This window comes from Panthera pardus, unplaced genomic scaffold, assembly GCF_024362965.1.
Source record: "Panthera pardus isolate Hobbes unplaced genomic scaffold, ASM2436296v1 HiC_scaffold_17, whole genome shotgun sequence".
Lineage (NCBI taxonomy): Eukaryota > Metazoa > Chordata > Mammalia > Carnivora > Felidae > Panthera > Panthera pardus.
This window is the reverse complement of record NW_026526732.1, coordinates 88,973,000-88,992,100: the sequence shown is the minus strand read 5'-3', so window position 1 is coordinate 88,992,100 and position 19,101 is coordinate 88,973,000. Positions and strand designations below refer to the sequence as shown.

At 36.5% G+C, this 19,101-nt stretch overlaps 1 protein-coding gene across 5 annotated transcripts in view; it reads left to right on the top strand.

The window, feature by feature from the left end:
* Positions 1-19,101, top strand: part of ADGRB3 (adhesion G protein-coupled receptor B3) — a 721,030-nt gene that overhangs the window by 372,540 nt on the left and 329,389 nt on the right. For all 5 annotated transcript variants that reach the window (XM_053904766.1, XM_019417654.2, XM_019417653.2 and 2 more), the window contains 2 exons: positions 4,125-4,193; positions 7,885-7,993. In XM_053904766.1, coding sequence (XP_053760741.1) covers positions 4,125-4,193; positions 7,885-7,993 — 178 coding nt within the window. The remainder of the gene's footprint in view (positions 1-4,124; positions 4,194-7,884; positions 7,994-19,101) is intronic.

The following is a 19,101-nucleotide window of genomic DNA, read 5'->3' as shown; positions in this document are numbered from 1 at the left end:
CCAGATTGGGGAATCAATGGCCTATCCTGTTCTGTGCATCCTTATCCTAATGTCTTGTCCCTGCCTCCTTGTTTAGCCTGTAAACCTTTTTATGGTCCTCCTATGTTTCTAGTCAGGACCATCGTGATTTCTTAAAACTTTCAGTTCTGCATTATTAAATATATTCCTTAGGGCTTGTATTTGTCTCTCAGTGCCCAAGCATTTTGCTGATGGGTTAAGAGGAGGAGAACACATTTCCTGGAGCTCAGATATCTCAGATCACTAGCTTAATCTATAATTCTGTTCCCACATGGAATTCAGCAAAACTTAAATGCTCAGATGTGCTTCACTTTATTTATAAAAAATTTTATATGGTACGTGAGAAATTTGTCAAGCAGAAGCCAATAAGATGTAAAACAAATAATTATTTACCACTTTCCATAAAATAGAGTAACCTTTTAGTCTCATAGGCCAAATCTAGGACTTGCACTTTGATTTTTTTTTTAATTTTAATTTTTTTTAATGTTTATTTTTGACAGAGAGAGACAGAGCATGAGCAGGGGAGGGGCAGAGAGAGAGGGAGACACAGAATCTGAAGCAGGCTCCAGGCTCTGAGCTGTCAGCACAGAGCCGTACATGGGGCTCGAACCCACAGACTGGGTGAGATCATGACCTCAGCTGAAGTCGGACGCTCAACTGACTGAGCCACCCTGGCGCCCCTAGGACTTGCACTTTGAATGTGGCAGAAACATTTATGGCTTCTCTTTATAACAGACATTTACTGCACTGATTTTCGTAATACATCCTGCAAGGAATATGTGAAAAATTATGTCCCCTGACCTTTGTGCCCAACAAACATTTGCACAATGCCTCTCACACAGTAGGTGTCCAATAATAACAATACTGACACCCCCACCGCCCCTGCCAGCAGAGCAGAGCATATCTCTTAGGAAGGAGAGTTTTCTCCAGAACAAACGATAGGCCCTGAAGTTAGTGATGAATAATCTCTGTGTTCTATATACTGCTTGGAGAGAAAGAGGCTATAAAAGAGAGAAGAGAGCTCCAGTGGTTGTGAAAGTCTATAGCAGCATTATAGGTGCATATTCACCATAATGTGGCCATAAATCCAAATCATGCCACCGGTCATAAAAAAGATAACATGAAGGGAATAAAATCATAAAGGCACCATATATTGAGCACTTACCATGTGTCAGATACTGTGCTAAGAATTAGCTCTAAGCTTCACAATGGCTCTGGCAGGCAGCTATTATCCTCTCTATCTTATGTGTAAGGGAAAGAAAGCATAGATGGGCCACATGAGCCTACAACCACACAGTTAATAAATGTTGGGAAAGTTTTAAACCTGGTCTGCCCAGTTCACACTCCAAACTTCGATTCGACCAAGGACACTTAATTTTTCAGAACAGTCTAGGCCATAGAGATCAGGGCTGATAAAAACAAAACAAAACAAAACACAAACCTACTGTTAGATGCCAACTCAGGAGCTCACGTAATGACCTGACCTGTAAATCCCCAAAAAAGAGAGAGATTACCAGAATTAGCAGATTTCCTAAAGAACTCGAGTGACTAGTGCATCTGCTGCCATGGAAGTTGCTTCATACTTTTTTCAAAAATTCAATCAAGTGGCCTAAAATGTTATGAATCCCCTTTTCAAAAAATACTGTTATGTTTGATTCTGCTGTGTTCTATCAGTCTGATCTTTGAGCAAATGTCAAAGTGAATTGGTAGATTAGAGCAGGGTCAGTTCAAAGGAATGATGCCCGAGCCTTGTTAGGGAAGCTGACATGTAGTGGCTGTGTGACTTCATTATTTCCTTTAAGCTAGGACTTTATTAAATACCTGCCAAGGACAAGGCATTGTATGTGTTAAGGACACACTGGCACGTAAGAAAGACAATCTGCCTGTAAGCGCCCTCCTCTCCCTCCTTGGATTTTCAGGCTTAGCTCACTGTGCCCTGCCTGGTCTCACAAGGGATCATTTCCAGTCCAATTGACTGGGAGATAGAAAGAGAACTTCATTCTGTACTACTTTTCCCCCCTGATTTAGCAAAGTCTAATTTATTGCCTTGGAAGGTGATACAAAAACATTTCTTATACTCTATGTTTGTTTAGTTGAATGTATATTTTAGTAATTTGTGTTTTTTATATATGCCCTTTGGCAATTTAGGAAAAAAGATTGAACTCTAAGTTCATCACTTTGATCCAGGAATCGTGTGTGCTCACTGGCTATCATGTACAGCCCAGAGTCACTGACCCACTATCAGTAAAACATGCTTTGTGAAATGTTTTCTCAGAAATGGAGATGCATTTGCACAAATTGCTTCCCGTCCTTTTGGTGTCTCTTGTTAGCAGCAGCATGCATTTGTGTGAAAGCTGGCAGGGGTCAGGACACAGACTGTGGTCATGGACCTCAGCACAGCTAACTGGCATGTACAGGGATGAAATCTGCAACTTTTGCCTCATTAGCACCATGTCCCCTACTGAGTTAACCAGCCATAGGCAATTGGAGAACTCGGAAGGTTAATTCTTTCTGCCCATAGGTAGAGTTACAGCTCAATGGACTAAGCCCTTAAAATGTTATCACTCCAACCAGGAAATTTTAAGTGGAAAAAATGGCTGGTAGTACAAAAAGGTTAAACGAATTGAAAACAGGTCTAAAGCAGACTTGCAGTTTTCTCAAGAGTTGCATAAAATATTCTGTAACTTTTGCAGAGGTTATGACTTGAAACATGTTTCAAGCATGTGATTACCAGGAACTATTAAAATAAATAGCACAAATAAGACATTTAAATATAGATACTCACAGCTTCAAAACACAAGAGAAGAGGAAATGAAGCAGCTTTGTTTTTCTTACAAAAACACCCAGGTGACTTTATTTGGAATTTGAATAAATACCTCTTTATTCAAATAGAGAGGAAGGCTGCTAAGGCTAAAAAAAATGTCGATTATTTCCCCCTCAAGGGAGTCCTGCCCTGAGCTGATGTATCAGTATGAGGCAGTGCTCCTGCTAAATTACATACAAAGCAGGCAGAAGAGATGGGCTCTGAAGACACAGCCAAGGGTGTGTAGCTTAAGATAAATGTCATGGTTTCACTTTGCACTTCTAAGGTTCCTGTGACCCCAAGTCACTATTCGTTTTCAACAGGCGCTCTGGTCTTCCTCTCCTGGCTCCTGTGTTCGGAAGACACAGTGCATGTGGGAGGACAGGGAGGTCTCTCTCTGCGAGAGATCCCTCATGTGTGAAATGGGCACTAATATCGATGAACTGAACAGAGCCCTGGTCTCTGCCCTTATTTAGGAGAGAAATAAAAAGTGAGTGCCCAAATGTCCTCTCTGCACAGAAAGGGAAAACCACAAACTCACTGGGGGTACAGCTAGACAAGGGAAAGCCAGTAGGTCTTCAGCAGTTAGGCCAGAAAGGTGATGGCAAGAATTTGGCGCTTGAATAGGAACATGCTATGGTGTCTTCCAATTCTTCCATTTTGGCTTGCTGGCAAAAGGTAGCATAAAGAATAATTATTTGAAATATAGGATTTCTTGAGCACTTACTGTGTGCTATCTGCTAGGTACTTGGAAAAGTCCATGTGATCTTTGCAGTACGTAGTGATAAAAGCCAAAGAAAAATAGCCCGGAAGGGCAAGGCCGGATCCAAATGAGGAAGCCTGTCACACACTTCAGCCTTGCCCACAGTCTGTGTCTTCACTACAGTGTTCTTCAAAACAGCAGTGGAACTAGCAATCATGGTTCACAGTTAACTGGATAACTTGTAACTAGACACACACAGGGATTTTCACTGCCGAAGGAAGAAAACTTACTTGTGAGGAATAATTATCTGATGGTATGACAGAATACAATATAAAGACTGTAATGGAAGAAATAATTATAGGTAAACATAAGTAATTTACCTATTCTGTTGTCTTCTGAGGTATATATGCGAAGTTACATAGAAATCCCAGAAGTATGGTGCTGAGAAATGGCCCTCCAAGCTCTTCTAGAATATGTTAGGGTCATGAAACAATACGGCAAAGTGTGTACATCCTTACCACATAATCAGTTCGAATGGTTGTTTTTGAAAAGTGTATTCTCTCATGTAACATTAAATCCTTTATCTAATTTAATTTGCAGAACTTCTTTCAAATAGTTAGCAACCTTCTAGATGAAGAAAACAAGGAAAAATGGGAGGATGCACAACAGGTAAGATTGGAGCTGTTTCAAAACCTAAAACAGAGTTGGCTAAAGAAAGCTTTAAAAATATGTGAAGAGGGCCGCCTGGGTGGCTCAGTTGTTGGGCGACCAACTTTGGCTCAGGTCATGATCTCACAGTTTGTGAGTTCGAGCCCCGCGTGAGACTCTGTGCTGACAGCTCTGTGCTGACAGCTCAGCCTACTTCACCTTCTGTGTCTCTGCTCTCTCTACCCCTCCCTTGCTCACGCTCTGAGTCTCTCTGTCTCTCAATAATAAATAAACTTTAAAATTTTGTTTTAATATGTGAAGAAATTAATAGTTTTCTGTTCCCAGAACATAAAAGGAGACTTTGATTAGACACTTAGAAGTCATCCTAGGTTGCGTTATACTAATTTTAGAGAAAATAAGTGATCTCTTCTATCCTAACAATTAATGGAATGAGTATTATGAATGTGAAAACACTGGACAGGTTTGAGTAATTTGTAACGTTGAGGCATCAGTACATAATAACTATATGCCTTACCAACCATAGTCCGTCCTATCTACAGACTATGGGAGAAAGAGCAAATCCAAAAGCACATATTACAAACCAAACTGGGGGGTATTGACAAGGAAAATCATTTACATTTACTATAGCATTATGTAGAGTCTGGATCAGACATGCAGATGTGCATTTGGATTCAAAGCCAAGAGTTGTAAAAATTAGTTATCATAAGAGAATTTGTATTCTGCTTTTTTTCTCTTTCTGCCATGCATGATCAGTGTAGCAAGTGACCCTATTGATTTAATTAGTGTTTTAAAATGCCTTTCAAAGCCATTTGTGCTATACTGATTTATGTGTGGTTAGTAACACTTTTTTTTCTAAATTACAAAAATAAGTGGGTTAGAGGTTAAGAAAGGGAAAATAAACATGTTTTTAAAAATACTGTGGAGATTTAATTTGACTATTTGAATTCTTTAAGTTTTCTGATTGACTTTTGTTAACTCCAAGAGAACAATGTGATCTTGAAAATAAGAATATTTACTGAGATTCAAGTGAGCCATCTATCCCTTTCTCCCCTTATAATCATCTTCTGGGCCTTCAGGAGCAAATCATGCCCTTTATTCCTGTATGATAGGGACTCTAAAAATAGTCCAGTGTGGGTCTAGCTCATTATCAGGTACAAATTCTGTGCTTCTGGCCATAGGAAAAAAAAAAGATCACTCCTTAGTTTAAGACCCTGAATTTATCTTTTTCTGCTAGTTTGAATTATATATTTGTCCTTGGCTTTCTTCTAGAGGAGAGCCTCATTCACTCACTGTAAGGAAATAGTGTCTTTCCCTAGAATACAGCTGCAGAGACTAAGCACATCCTTCCAGAATGCTGGAGACTATTAATTATGGCTATATTTAGAACAAATATATAATACCCTTTTAAAAACAAGACTGCAATTCATTGGATCACATTATTTATTGTGAGGTCCCGACTTGAACAAATAATGAATGGTAGCACAACTTCTCTTCAATGGAAAATCCTGAATCCATAATCCATCTATTTACTTGTGATTTTGAGTTAGCTATGTCCTTATTTTTAAACTCTTCAGTAGTGATACTCTTTAATGACTTTTTAAAGGTAACTATTTGAAGCTTAAAAAAAAACAACTATTTTGTAGCTTTTACTAAAAGGTATTCCTTCAAATGCAGCCACGTGGGAAATGAGACTCCAGGTTGGTGGCACAAAGGTTGGACTCCATTTGTCACACATAGTTCATCTCAAATTTACCTGGCAATTGGGGTGACCACTTGCTAGTTAACTGGCTTTATCCAAAGAAAGAAAAAATAAACTTTTTCTATCTTCATGAAGGTAGTTTTACAACTTAGAGCAAGGTGCCTGCTGAAGTTACATTTACATAGAAACTGAGACAGAGGCCCTGTCTTATTTGTTATCACCTCTGTCTCTCTCTGAAAGACATCCCTGGGTCTTTCAGCTGGTAAGAGTCTATTTAGCTTTTTAAAAACATTTAAATACATTTCAAAGAGACAGAGAAAGAATTTATCAATTATTAGTTTTCAAAAGCAAATGCTTTAAGAAAGCGAATGAAAGATGTGGGGCTGGGAGAGGGAGTCTCTCATTTTCAGCAGGGAGAATTAAGCTTCTTATTTTAAATTTGTGTTTACCCTTACATGACACACACTCATATACACCTACACAAAAATAGTAGAAAAAATATAGTAGTAGCAGAAAGCTTGGAGCTGATGGAAATTTCATGCAGATTTTTGGAATGATGATGATGAACTCTTAGAATTCATATTTAATGATTGGAAACTAGTAAGAAAGAACATCTCTCCCCAAATGTTTCCAATATTAAAAAATTTACAAGTATCGGGGCGCCTGGGTGGCTCAGTCGGTTAAGCGTCCGACTTCGGCTCAGGTCACGATCTCACAGTCTGTGAGTTCGAGCCCCACGTCGGGCTCTGGGCTGATGGCTCAGAGCCTGGAGCCTGCTTCTGATTCTGTGTCTCCCTCTCTCTCTGCCCCTCCCCCATTCATGTTCTGTCTCTCTCTGTCTCAAAAATAAATAAAAACGTTAAAAAAAATTTAAAAAAAATTTTACAAGTATCTATGCCACAGATTTCTAAGTGTCATAGCCATTGTTTTTGTCTTCAAATATATGTGGGTGACTATACTATGCACCCTCAGTATCTGCATTTTAGCTGGGCACAGTCGACTTTACACACCACACCTGCTATTCGCCCTGCCCAATGTGTCTTCCTCCTACTCTGGTCCCCTTCTAGCTCTGACTATATGTTTCTCTACTAATCAGACTGTCTCTTACCCTTCTGCACTAGGCTTTGCAAAGATAAAGCCACTACAACTCTAATCCACTTAATTTTTTCATGCTTAGAAGTGGCAGTGGTACTGAATGGCTAAAAGAAATGAACCTAACTTCAAAAGACTTTTCTGCTCTAATGTGGTTATATAATGCAGGCTGACTTTATACGCATTAGGGGTTATGCATACTAACAGTCATATGACCTTTTTTTAAATGGCCTTCACTTCCTACACATTATGAACTATTTCCAGAATCAGATTGTTTAGGAGAAAAACTCCTCTGTTTGCAATGCGTGAGGTGGCATGGTGTTGGGTTTGCTTTGTATATATGCAAGGGAAGCACCAACACTAGCACTATTATCATGATCCTGAAATTATTGCTAACATTGCTATTCATATCATGGCTATTACAGCTATGGAAGTGAATGCCCCTCCCAAGACTGAATGAACTTAATAGTTTGTAAATATCTTCACGATGACAATAATAATTGTGTTTTCTTCCAATGTCCATCATACAGATGCTAAGTAAAAAAAGGCAAAAAGCCTCAAGATTTCAGTGTTTGTTCTATGTCATAATTAGGTGAGGAAAAGATCCCATCAAAAGTAAGGACAGACAATTTCCAAGTATACAATCTGTTAGATATTTTTAGTTTCCTTAGACTTTTGGGAGATTAATCACTGCATCATATCACCGTCGAAGCTCTTGCCGTGTGACACCTGGTATCATTCTCAGCCCGTGGTTCAAAAACACAACTGTTGCCAGGTGCAGAATTTTCTTCAAGTAAAACAGAGTTCATTTATGACCTCATTATGTAGTTTTTGTTATTCCTGTTACATATTCTACTATATAGACTTTTTATTCCTTCTAACCCTTGCTTATTTTTGTAGATTTATCCTGGCTCTATAGAATTAATGCAGGTGATTGAAGATTTTATACACATTGTTGGAATGGGGATGATGGACTTTCAGAATTCATACTTAATGACTGGAAATGTAGGTAAGAAATAAGATTGTTTCCCAAAATCTTACTGAAATAAAAAAAAAAAATTGCAAGTATCTGAGCCATACATTTCTAAGTGTAATATCCATTGCTCATATCTTCAGGTATATGTAAGTAATGTGTTATGGATACTTGGTGTATGATTTTTAGATAGACCCAACTGCATATACATTATACACAGACAGACACACATTTGCATGGGTTCATATATAGCGTTTACCTTGTGTTTATCTGTACATGTATACATAAAGGAGATTATGTGTCCTTTTCTTCCATTTGCCAAATATTCATTGCTATCCAACCTAATGTTGAAAATACATAATACATATTGTGTGTTTTGTTAAAAAAGTGAGTCTTCCTAATCTTCATACGTTGTTGATGAGGATGCCAGGTTACTTTTTAGCTAGCTGTCCCAATGAAGTAGTGAATCATCATGGGTTGTGGAATACCTGTAAGGATCAAGGTCATGGTGCTGTTGGTGCTGCTGCAGTTTTCCTGAGTAACTTCTAGGACACAGTGGATCTCTCAGGTCCCTCTGTAGTGGATTCTGTGATGCCAGAGAAGTGAAGACATATTTCTTCCTTTAGTTGCTTTTAAATTGTCTCTAATAGGGAAGAATTACACAGAGAAGCAAAACCTGCACACACTTTCATAGTGTAACAATTACTTTGAGCCAACAGCAGTTATGTTAACCAAATGGCAGATTACTCTCTATAGTGAAAAAACAAAAAAACGACAAGAGCAAAAAAACAGTATTCTTAAATATTGTACACATTGAGTTGATATAGATTTACAGTTTTCTCATTTCTTTAAAGCTTCCTTTCATAATATTGCTGTGATTCAGACTTTCTGTCATTTGTCATGCTTTAGTAGTGTTCACATAAAGACCACTGAGATGTAGATAATTATGTGTTTAAATAAACATATCTTACCTCAGATTCTTATTCATGGTATATTTAATTTTTAGTTTCTGGATCAGGAAGATACCTAACTTGGTAGAGGGATTAACTAGAGGAGTACAACTAGTACAGGTCACACAAACACACACATGTATATAAGATATATGTATCATTCATATATATATATATATATATATATATATATATATATATGTGAATAAGGATTTTGCTTGTTTACTTTACACTTGATTTCTTCTGAAGGTACTTTAGCCCTATAGGGACTTGTATGATCCTAAGATATTTTCCATCAGGATAACCTCAAGTTGTAGTGGATAATAGCTAATTACTGGTAATATTATTTAGTTGAGGAAGGCCTATGCAATTCCTTAAAGGAGCCATTTCCATGCCAATATACCATCTTCATGCAGTGTAAGGCCTTACGGTTAGATTATGTCTTAATATGCTTTCTGAGTCAGTTTGAGGGCCCAGATTTATCATCTGAGTAGGGGTTTAGCAGCTTGTGCTGGCTCAGAAATGGAGTGAACTGTCCCTTGCTCTAAGCAGTGAGTGATGAGAAGAAAAAGGGACCAAAAATAGTATGTTTGTTGTAGGATAAATTCAGAAATCGGAAAAAGTCCAAATTAAACGTCTATTCCAAAAGCGGCTGAACAAAGAGAGGAAAGATCAACCCTGCAGGAAAAGGGATAGTGTATCGGGCTCTGGGTTTTGGGGCACAAGAAGGAAGAACTAGAGAGATTCTGGAGATGCTGGTCATTCAAGGTGGAGCCATTCTCCAAAGAGATTCCTGACTTCTGTGGCAAGCGGGACCCGTGAAGTCTGCTCTGGCAAATTAGCCCATTCGCAAAGTCATTTACAAGAAAAACTAAGGGGAAAACACACGGAGGTATTGTCTCTTAATTCTTTTTTTATAAATGTTAACATCTAATTCTTAAAGGCATTGCTAGTTAAAAGTATCAGATTGATACATGGCATTTGCTCAGTTTGGAAAAACCTATAATAGAAGCAATGCCAATCTCAGAGTCTAGTAAACTTAAATTCAGACTTAAAGGACACTGAATAACAGAATGAAATTCTTTATAGTACTAGCATAATTGACTATGGAAATTCAATGATTTATGAACAATTATTACTCTTTTTAAAAATTTTTTTTAATGTTTATCCATCTTTGAGAGAGAGGGAGAGACAGAGCATGAGCAGGGGAGGGGCGGAGAGAAGGAGACACAGAATTCAAAGCAGGCTCCAGGCTCTGAACTGTCAGCACAGAGCCCGACACGGGGCTCAAACTCAGGAACCGCTAGATCATGACCCTCAGGTCATGACCCGAAGCCAGATGCTCAGCCAACTGAGCCACCTAGGCTCCCCTAACACTTACTACTCTTTACCTGTCTTTTGACTTACCAAAATTACGTATTTGAAAACTTTGTGTATTATTTTTTGCATTAAGATTCTGTTATATAGGTTTGGCTACTTCCTTTACCATCACTAAATTTTAAGAAGTGTCTTAAGCATAGTAACCCAAAGCAATTAAGTACTGCAAATAAAGCCAGTATTAAGAACAGTATGATTTGGCCTTCTGGCCATTTATGTGGAATTAATTATATTTTTTGAAAAAGGTTATATTCTGTATAACATTATTATACTAGCTAAAAGAGATCTTATTTATTATTGATTTCCTCCCAATACTAGCCCAGAGACTGTCTTATTGTAGTTTGATGACTAGAAGGTTATTCTCAATAATATTTTGGAATTTTTCCAAAGTGTATGCATATATTAGTCAGGTTCTCCAGAAAAACAGAGCCCCTAAGATATAAGTAGGTATACAGAAAGATTTATTTTGGGGATATTGGCTTATACAATTATGGAGGCTGAGAAGACCCGCCACCTGTTGTCTGAAAGCTGGAGGCCAGGAAAGCTGATTAGGTAGTTCCAGTCCAAACCTGAAAGTCCAAGAACCAGGAGCACCAATGTGCCAGGGCAGGAGAAGATGAATGCCTCTCCTCAAGCAAAGAGCATTCATCCTTTGCCTTTTTTGTTCTATTCAGCTCTCAGTGGATCACATAATGCTTGCCTGCATTGGTGAGGCAGATCTTCTTTACTCAGTCTACTGATTCAAATGCTAATCTCTTCCAGTAATACCCTCATAGATACATCCTGAAATAATGTTCTGCCAGTTATCTGGGCATCCGTTAGCCCAGTCATATTAATACATAAAATGAACCATCACAATCCACAAGTATCAAATTGGATAATATAGATAATAGTTACTTATTCTACATGTTCTTCATGTTATCCAATTTGGTGCTAATATATATAAAATATGATGACACTGTTCTGTCTGATATATCCAATGATTTGGAGAAGGACACACATAGAGAATAATTTACAGTAGCAAAGTGTGAAATGTATGAGTTGTCATTCATTTGTCTTACATCCTAAGTCCAAATATTAATTACCCAACATGGAGCTCATTATACTGAGCATACACACACGTACACACACATTCAATGCACATACATGCTCTTGTGTGTGCACATATAAACGCACATGTACCCACAGCTTGTGAGTAATAAATAGAGAATAGGTAACTAAGAAAGGTTGCTTATTCCTTAGGGCCATTTTCTTCAGGGTATGTTGGATTAGGACTACTTAAAGAACCATAAGAGATCATCATATCTTTTAAAGAGATTAATTTTTTTTCCATAAAGCCCACATACATAGCCACCTCACTTTTCTGGGATATAGATACGTTCCTGAAGAGAGACAGAGTTGAAAAGCCAAAAATAAATATCATAAAGACCATACAGTGTAATAAGAGTGTCTCAGAACCTTGCTGATAGCCTATTGTATTTAAACTTTGAACACAGTTTCAGAATTCTGTTTTCTGGTTCCCAGGTTAGGTAAAATGAGTTGGAAGCAGAGACAGTGCTATTAGAGGCACATACGTAGTAAATATAAAAGCTGAAAGGCTGAAATAATAAAGACAAAACTGTACTGAAAGAATATAGCAGAGTATGGAACCTGTCATATAGGAACAAACTCTTTCCTCACCTTTGAGAACATTAGTTTGAAAACTTAGTGTAATAATTTATGTCTAGAATCATGGCCTTTATTCATCAAGATAAAAGTGCCTATAATCTGGTTAAGATAGAAAGAAAATGGGTGACATTTCTTGGAAAGATTTTCTTCAAAATTAGTTCTAATGAAAAATTTTGAAGTTTCTTTTTCCTGAAAAATGTCCCTATCTATATCAGTTGTTGATAAATGAAATGCTATTATATGGTAAAAATCCATGAACATTTTGGTATAAATGCATGCATGTTTATTTTTGGAGGGAGCAGGTCCATAGCTTTGATCAGTTTATCAAAAGACTTATCACCTTAAAAGTTTAATACAAAGCTTGAAAAATATATTCTATGAACAAAGATGTCAAACAAGCTAATATACTTATAAAATAATTGAGCTTAAATAGAATATTTATTTGTCATATTCACATATGAATGTGACATTCAAAATAGACATGATAATTATAGTAAGTGAAAGTTAATGAACACTTACTAGTAGCTTATATAATTATATAATGAATATATATAAATATGAAAAATCGATATTGTGCACAGATATTCCAATTAGCAATAGGTCTTTTGTTGCAAAACTGTATTCTAAATGGTCTAAATATGCTGTATAGGTATAGGTTTTTGTTTCAGTAAAAGACAAGTTGTCTATGTATTTTTAAAAATATGATTGTTGTCAATTAGATCAGAGGGCCTATATCTTAATATTATCCAATAGGAGTTAAAGTTAGTTTTCTTCAACAAAAATATTCTTTGAAGAGTTGTTTAAACATACTTTTTGTTTTTCCTCTGTAAATATTTTCTCTTCAATCCCTTGCAGCTCAGTGTTTCCCTTATCACTTCCCTGAAACTCCTTTTCAGAAAAGCTTTCTGGAAACTCCCAATCGCCAAATTAAATCTCCTCCCATATTTCAACCTTCATCTCCTCCGTGCCTTGCTAACCACTCTTTCTTGAAACTGTTCATTCTTTTACCATTTTTATGTTTGTTACAGCATAAAATAGAATCAAAGGGTAGCAATCAGACTCATGATTCAGAAATATTTAGATTTTTTGGAGGCAGAAACATAAAACAAAGAAGGTGAAGCACTGAAAGGGGGGAAAAGTACATTATTTGAGGGCTAGCTGTTTGCTGTTCCAAAGGCAGAATAGAATGTGTGAGATATGGGGCGCCTGGGTGGCTCAGTAGGTTAGAATCTGACTCTTGATTTCAGTTCAGTTCATGATCTCACATAATTAGAGCCATGGGGCATGTGCATGGATTTCCATCGTTCTGAAAACTTGTCTAAACCTTTAGCAAAGTATTTTATAGGTTTATTATTATTATTATTATTATTATTATTATTATCATTATGCTTTTAGCCATCAATTTTCCACAATAACTTCAGGTAGCATTTATATTTACTTTATGTATTGGTAAGAATAAACTATTCTTTAGAAGCTAATTGTTTTAGTTTTGGACTTAGAACTTGAATTGTATAGGGGCACCTGGGGTGGCTCAGTTGGTTAAGCATCCGACTTCAGCTCAGGTCATGATCTTGCAGTTCACGAGTTCAAGCAGCTCCTAGGGCTCTGTGCTGACAGCTCAGAGCCTGGAGCCTGCTTTGGATTCTGTGTCTCTGTCTCTCTCTGCCCCTTGCCCGCTCATTCTCTCTCTCTCTCTCTCTCTCTCTCTCAAAAATAAATAAGCATTTAGAAAAATTAAAAAAGAAAGAACTTGAATTGTACTCATCAAATTGAATTCAAGGAAGATCAGTGATGTGTTACATAGTGCTAGCCCACTGATTCTATTCGTTAAAATCAAAAGAAAATTACCTCTTAGTATAAGCAAAACCTTTCCTGTTTATAAATTACTAATCTTCTGGCCTACAAATGGATTGCAGCCTCATTGTGGACATAAAAGAATTACATAAATAAATAAAATACACTTTGGTATGTGTCATACAAAACAAATGCACAGAGATCCCTTATAAGAGATGCTGTTCTCTTTTAAGGATCTAGAAAACTCAGAGAAGGAAGCATTTAGTGTAGATTTTGAAGAATGACTGGATTGTTGAGAGTTCAACATGAAAAGAGTGAGTGGCAAGGAGATGCTTCCATTCCAGAACAGTCTTTTAGCAAAAATAGTATAGAGTTGTCAGAGTTGAGATTGTACTTAGCAGATAAGTGGTTTATGTTGATAAAAACACATATGCATAGAAGTAAAGAAAAATGAAATAAAATTGGAGAAGCATGCGGAGACATGGTGTAGGATAGTTCTAAATTCTAAAGACAACAGGGAGCTAACCAAAGCTTGAACTGATGAGAACTGTGCTTGGTAAGACATTATGTTAGAGCAGAAATAGGATTATTTTTTGACTGAGAAAAACTTTAAACATGAAAATTGGAATGCCTTTTACAATCCATGCAAGAGATAATGAAGACTTGAGTTAGTAGTAGTGAGAATAGAAACCAAATCATGGTTATGAATTGAGACTCTGAGGTACAAATTATAACATTTCATACCTTAAGGTCTCAGAAAGAAAGGAGTAATTGAGATTATATTTATCCAACAGATATTTGAGTGTCTTTCACATATTAATGTATAGATGCAGGTGTAACCCTCAAGTGAAAAAATGAAATGTGGCCTTGGGCTTTAGTAGAGAAGTCAAATTTATGGTATGCATGTGAAAATAAACTGCATAAAAGTAACAGCTGAAGCCATAAAACTTTCTTTCAACTATCAAGACAGTAGTAAGAAAGGAAAGATATAAGGTGATGCCTTTATTAAAAACAAAAAACTTATAACTACATGTGTTTCCATGTAGTTACATGTGGATACTGAAAAATTTATTATGAGATATCAAATAATTATGTATACCTGAAGCTACTACAGTGTTTTATGTCAATTATATATCAATTAAAGTTCCCTGTATATGGCTATGGAGTGCCCCCTAGGATAAATTATTACCTGAAAAAACAAGTATTTATAGTAGTAAACCAGATTAAGAAATATATTTTGTGTTCAAATAAAATTTAGATGTTATACTAGAAGGTTGATGTAAGTTATAGAACAAAAATAAATGCTGAGGGGAAAAAAAACATAATCATAGCAGGTGTCAGAGTAAGAATAGTCAGAGGTAGTAGGTACAAAGAGTCCCAGATAGGGCAGAATAAAATCAGTGACCTGTAATTAGTAGAAGAGAGAATATTTCAAAATGAACTCCAGTTAGTATCAATTGCTAATCAAGATCAGAGTATTAAGAGTTAAGAAAAAGCTCATGTGATCGCTGATGATATAACTTAAAAGTTTTCCAGGTAAAGTGCAGACACAATGAACAGGCTCTAAATTTCTGAACTCTTTAGCTGCTTTCAATGGATTACAACCTTGGCATTTTGATACAATTATCTCCAAGGATTTACTTGGCATAGATGAATGTTGAGACACCCACTAACTACTGTCTCACAACTGTTCCTTAGGAACTATTCAAAGTTGACAGTATTAGATAAAAAGGGAGTATTTTTAGGCTAATAATATTTCAAAATAAAGAATGTTCTAATTATTAGCTGTAAGGAATTTCAAAAGTTGCCCCTATATACAAACCCTAAGAGATATGAGTCTGGAGAGTATAGTTTCAGTTCTTTCCCAGTAATCCAGTAAGGCCAGTGTCTTGAAAACATTAAAGTTAAGACATTTTTCTTTGCCAAGCTAAATATCACTGTCTATTCTTGGTTTAGAAACATGAAATACTGGGCTTTTCAGAATGAACATTCATACTTGATATTTTCTGAAATTGAATCCAAATTCAATCTGAAGAGTGGCATGATACAATTGTGACATCTCTTTTCTCTCCGCAATGCTGTCTCATCAACATCACATCTATGTTATTTCTTACACTCACTGGTAAATTTAATCATTTTTTTGGTAGAATATCTTATATTCGGTTGAAAAACCAACCTTCAATCTGACGATGAATTACAAAATAAAGTGGCTTCCCATTTCTAGCCTTATTTTTCTTGCCATTACTGCTTGGGTTTGTGGTTCATACACCTCCATCGCTTGTTTAACTTTCTTTCTTTAAAAATCAGACATTTGCAGTCAGTTGACACCCAGCCTCAGGAATACACAATTCACCATCTTTTTTTGCTTGTTATCTGTAGCACCTGATGTTGGTTCAGTCTGCTAGACTTGAGTCTGAAAGTGTCAGATTCTACCTCGCCTTCTTTCTGGCTTTTTATCGCTCTTTCTTGCTAGACACGTGAAGCAAGTAGTGTGTCTTTATGTAGATCACAAAGGAAAAACTAAAAATACTTGGCTTTTTTTTCACCTCTTTTTGTCTTTTCTTTTTAAAATGGTACTAGCATACTGGCTCCCTTGAGAAAATAAATAGTTCAAACACTGTTTTTGAACTATGACTTGGAATGATATGCAGCACTATGTGTTCTTTGATTACTTCTCATTTAATAGAAATTATCTGAGAGTATTTCCTATGATCTGTTTATTCCAAATGGCTGGGAATGGAAGCGCTGGGGAGGTTATTGAGACAGGCCATATCAGACCCCTCTAGTATCAAGCGGGACATACTGCTTAAGGGCTCCTTTCCACCCAACTGAGAACTCTATTTTAGGTGCTTCCTACTGTCATTATAATAGACCGCTAATGATTCACAGATTTATTTGGCTTAAGGGGTCCTAGACATCTATTCAACCAATACATGCCATGTTCTGTTCTATGTTCTGAGAATTTCTCACGGAACAAATCGGACAACACTCTTGCTCTCATGAAACTTATGTTTCATAGCAGAGACAGATGTCAGACAAGTACCATCTAACATGCCCAGTGGTTATAAGTGATATGAAAAGAAATACAGTAATCCATTATGGTAAAGGGATAGAGCATGAAGAGAAGAGAGTCATTTTAGGCAGGATGCTCAGAGAAGACCTCTAATCAAAGTAGCGATATTTGAATATAGACCTGAATGCCTTGAGAGCATGAAACACGGTGATATGTGGGGTCAAAACATTTCAAGCAGAACAAGTACAAGGTATTCATGTATCCATGTGCCTGATATGTTAGAGGCACTAAAGGAGCTGGTGGTGGAGTGGCTGAGTGGGGTGCGGGAGAGGAAATGAAGTCAGGAAAGGAGTGGAGAGCCAGCTTGTGGAAGGCATATGAATATAGGTCTTAATGAGATGAAAAACCATTGAAAGATGTGGACAGAAACATGACCTGATCATTCTAACTATGGAGTGGAAACACACAGACAGGGGTGCCTGAGTGGCTTAGTCAGTTGAACATCTGACTCTTGATTTCAGCTCAGGTCATGATCTCAAGGTTCATGGAATCAATCCCTGTGTTGAGTTCTGTGCTGACAGTGCAGAGCCTGCTAGGGATTCTCTCCCTTCCTCTCTCTCTCTCTCTCAAAATAATAATAATAATAATAATAATAATAATAATAAAACAAACTAACAGACCATAGTAGGGTAGGACTGGATATAAAGAGGCTTTTATTGGGCATTTATTGCAGTGGGCCAGATGAGAGAGCTCAGTGGCTTAGACTGGATGCTAGTGGAAATAGTGACAAGAGATCAGATGCTGGAGGTATTTTAAAGCCTGATCTTACAGAATGTACTAATGGTTAGAAACAGGATGTGAAAGGAAGAGAGGGTTCAAGAAAATGTCTCCACTACATTTCCAAGAACTCAACTACAAAAATAAAACAGATTTATGTTTAAATCTGTATCCTATAAAGAAAAGTCAAAACCTACTCTGGCAACCATTTAAATGTCTCCAAAGTTTAAAGACATTTAAGCTTGTCTTGGTTTATTTATTTTTTCTCTTCTTATTCTTTTTAAAATTTTTATTAGGATGTAATTGACATATAACATTGTATTAACTTCAGTGTACACACTAGTGATTTGATAATTGTATATGTTATGAGATGATAACACAATAAGTCTAGTTAATATTTATCAGCACACTTAGGTACAAATTTTTTCTTGGAATGAGAACTTTTAAGATCTACTCTTAGCAACTTTCAAATATATAATACACTATTGTTAACTATAGTCACGACACTGTTTATGTTTTATATATTCTTGTTTTTGAGTCCGACACATATCCTTGCTCCTGGAGTTTAAGAAATTTTACCCTGTGAAGCTATCAGTCTTCTGTCCTCATACCACCCCTTGAATCCCTGGACAGAAGCTAGAATGAAATTGTTCCTTAAAGTGTCTTTTTAAAGCTATAACTCAGATTGAGCTGCCAGTTATCAAATGAAATAAATTCTACTCTCCCTATCATTTTTGTGTTTCTTCTTCTCTCTATAAAGTCATGAAAGCTCAAGAATGGAAGAATGTTTAGGGGTCAACCAAGTCCAGCCATAAACTTGTCAGCTCCATTCTACATAAAGTATTGTTCAAGGTTTGTTTTTTTTCTTTTTTTTTTTTTAGTAAAAGTGTTTTTTAATAAAAAATAAAGTATCCAGGTGGAAATGTCTCCGAAAAGTACCTTTGTCTCTACAACTTAAAAAAACGTTATTTTCAGTAGTGCTAGTACCTTGGTTACAACCCTGGACTGTGACATAGAAAATAGACATCATATCATGGTGTTGCATGTTATCAGTAGGCCTGTGTTCTTTTAGAACATAACTGGAGTGAATATCTTTACATAATATTTTAGGCTTATCTAATCTGTTTTATACAGCCTACTTAAGGACACAATTATTGATGTAGTCATTAAATAATGATTATTGTCCTTAAAAATCTTGAACTTAGAAAGCATTGTTAATAGCCATTATTTTTCATTTCCAGTAACCCAGATGCCCTAAACTTTCTCCCCATTATTCCTGTATTATGCCAGCTCCTAAGCCTCATTCTAACTACTGCTCTGCTGTGAATTTCTCATTTCGTCTCCAGATCTTTATCAGCTTTTGCTTCTTATCCCAGTTTAAATACAGTTGAGAAAGAATAGGGTCTACATGTTGTTACTTTAGAAAGCCTTTTTTCTTTCATATATATACTTATACTTTCTTACGTATATATTACTTGAATATATATTCTAATTAAAATTCCCGAGTATCAGACAGTGGCTGTTATTCTAAGGAACTCTTTACAGAAGTACCATTTGAGTACAAT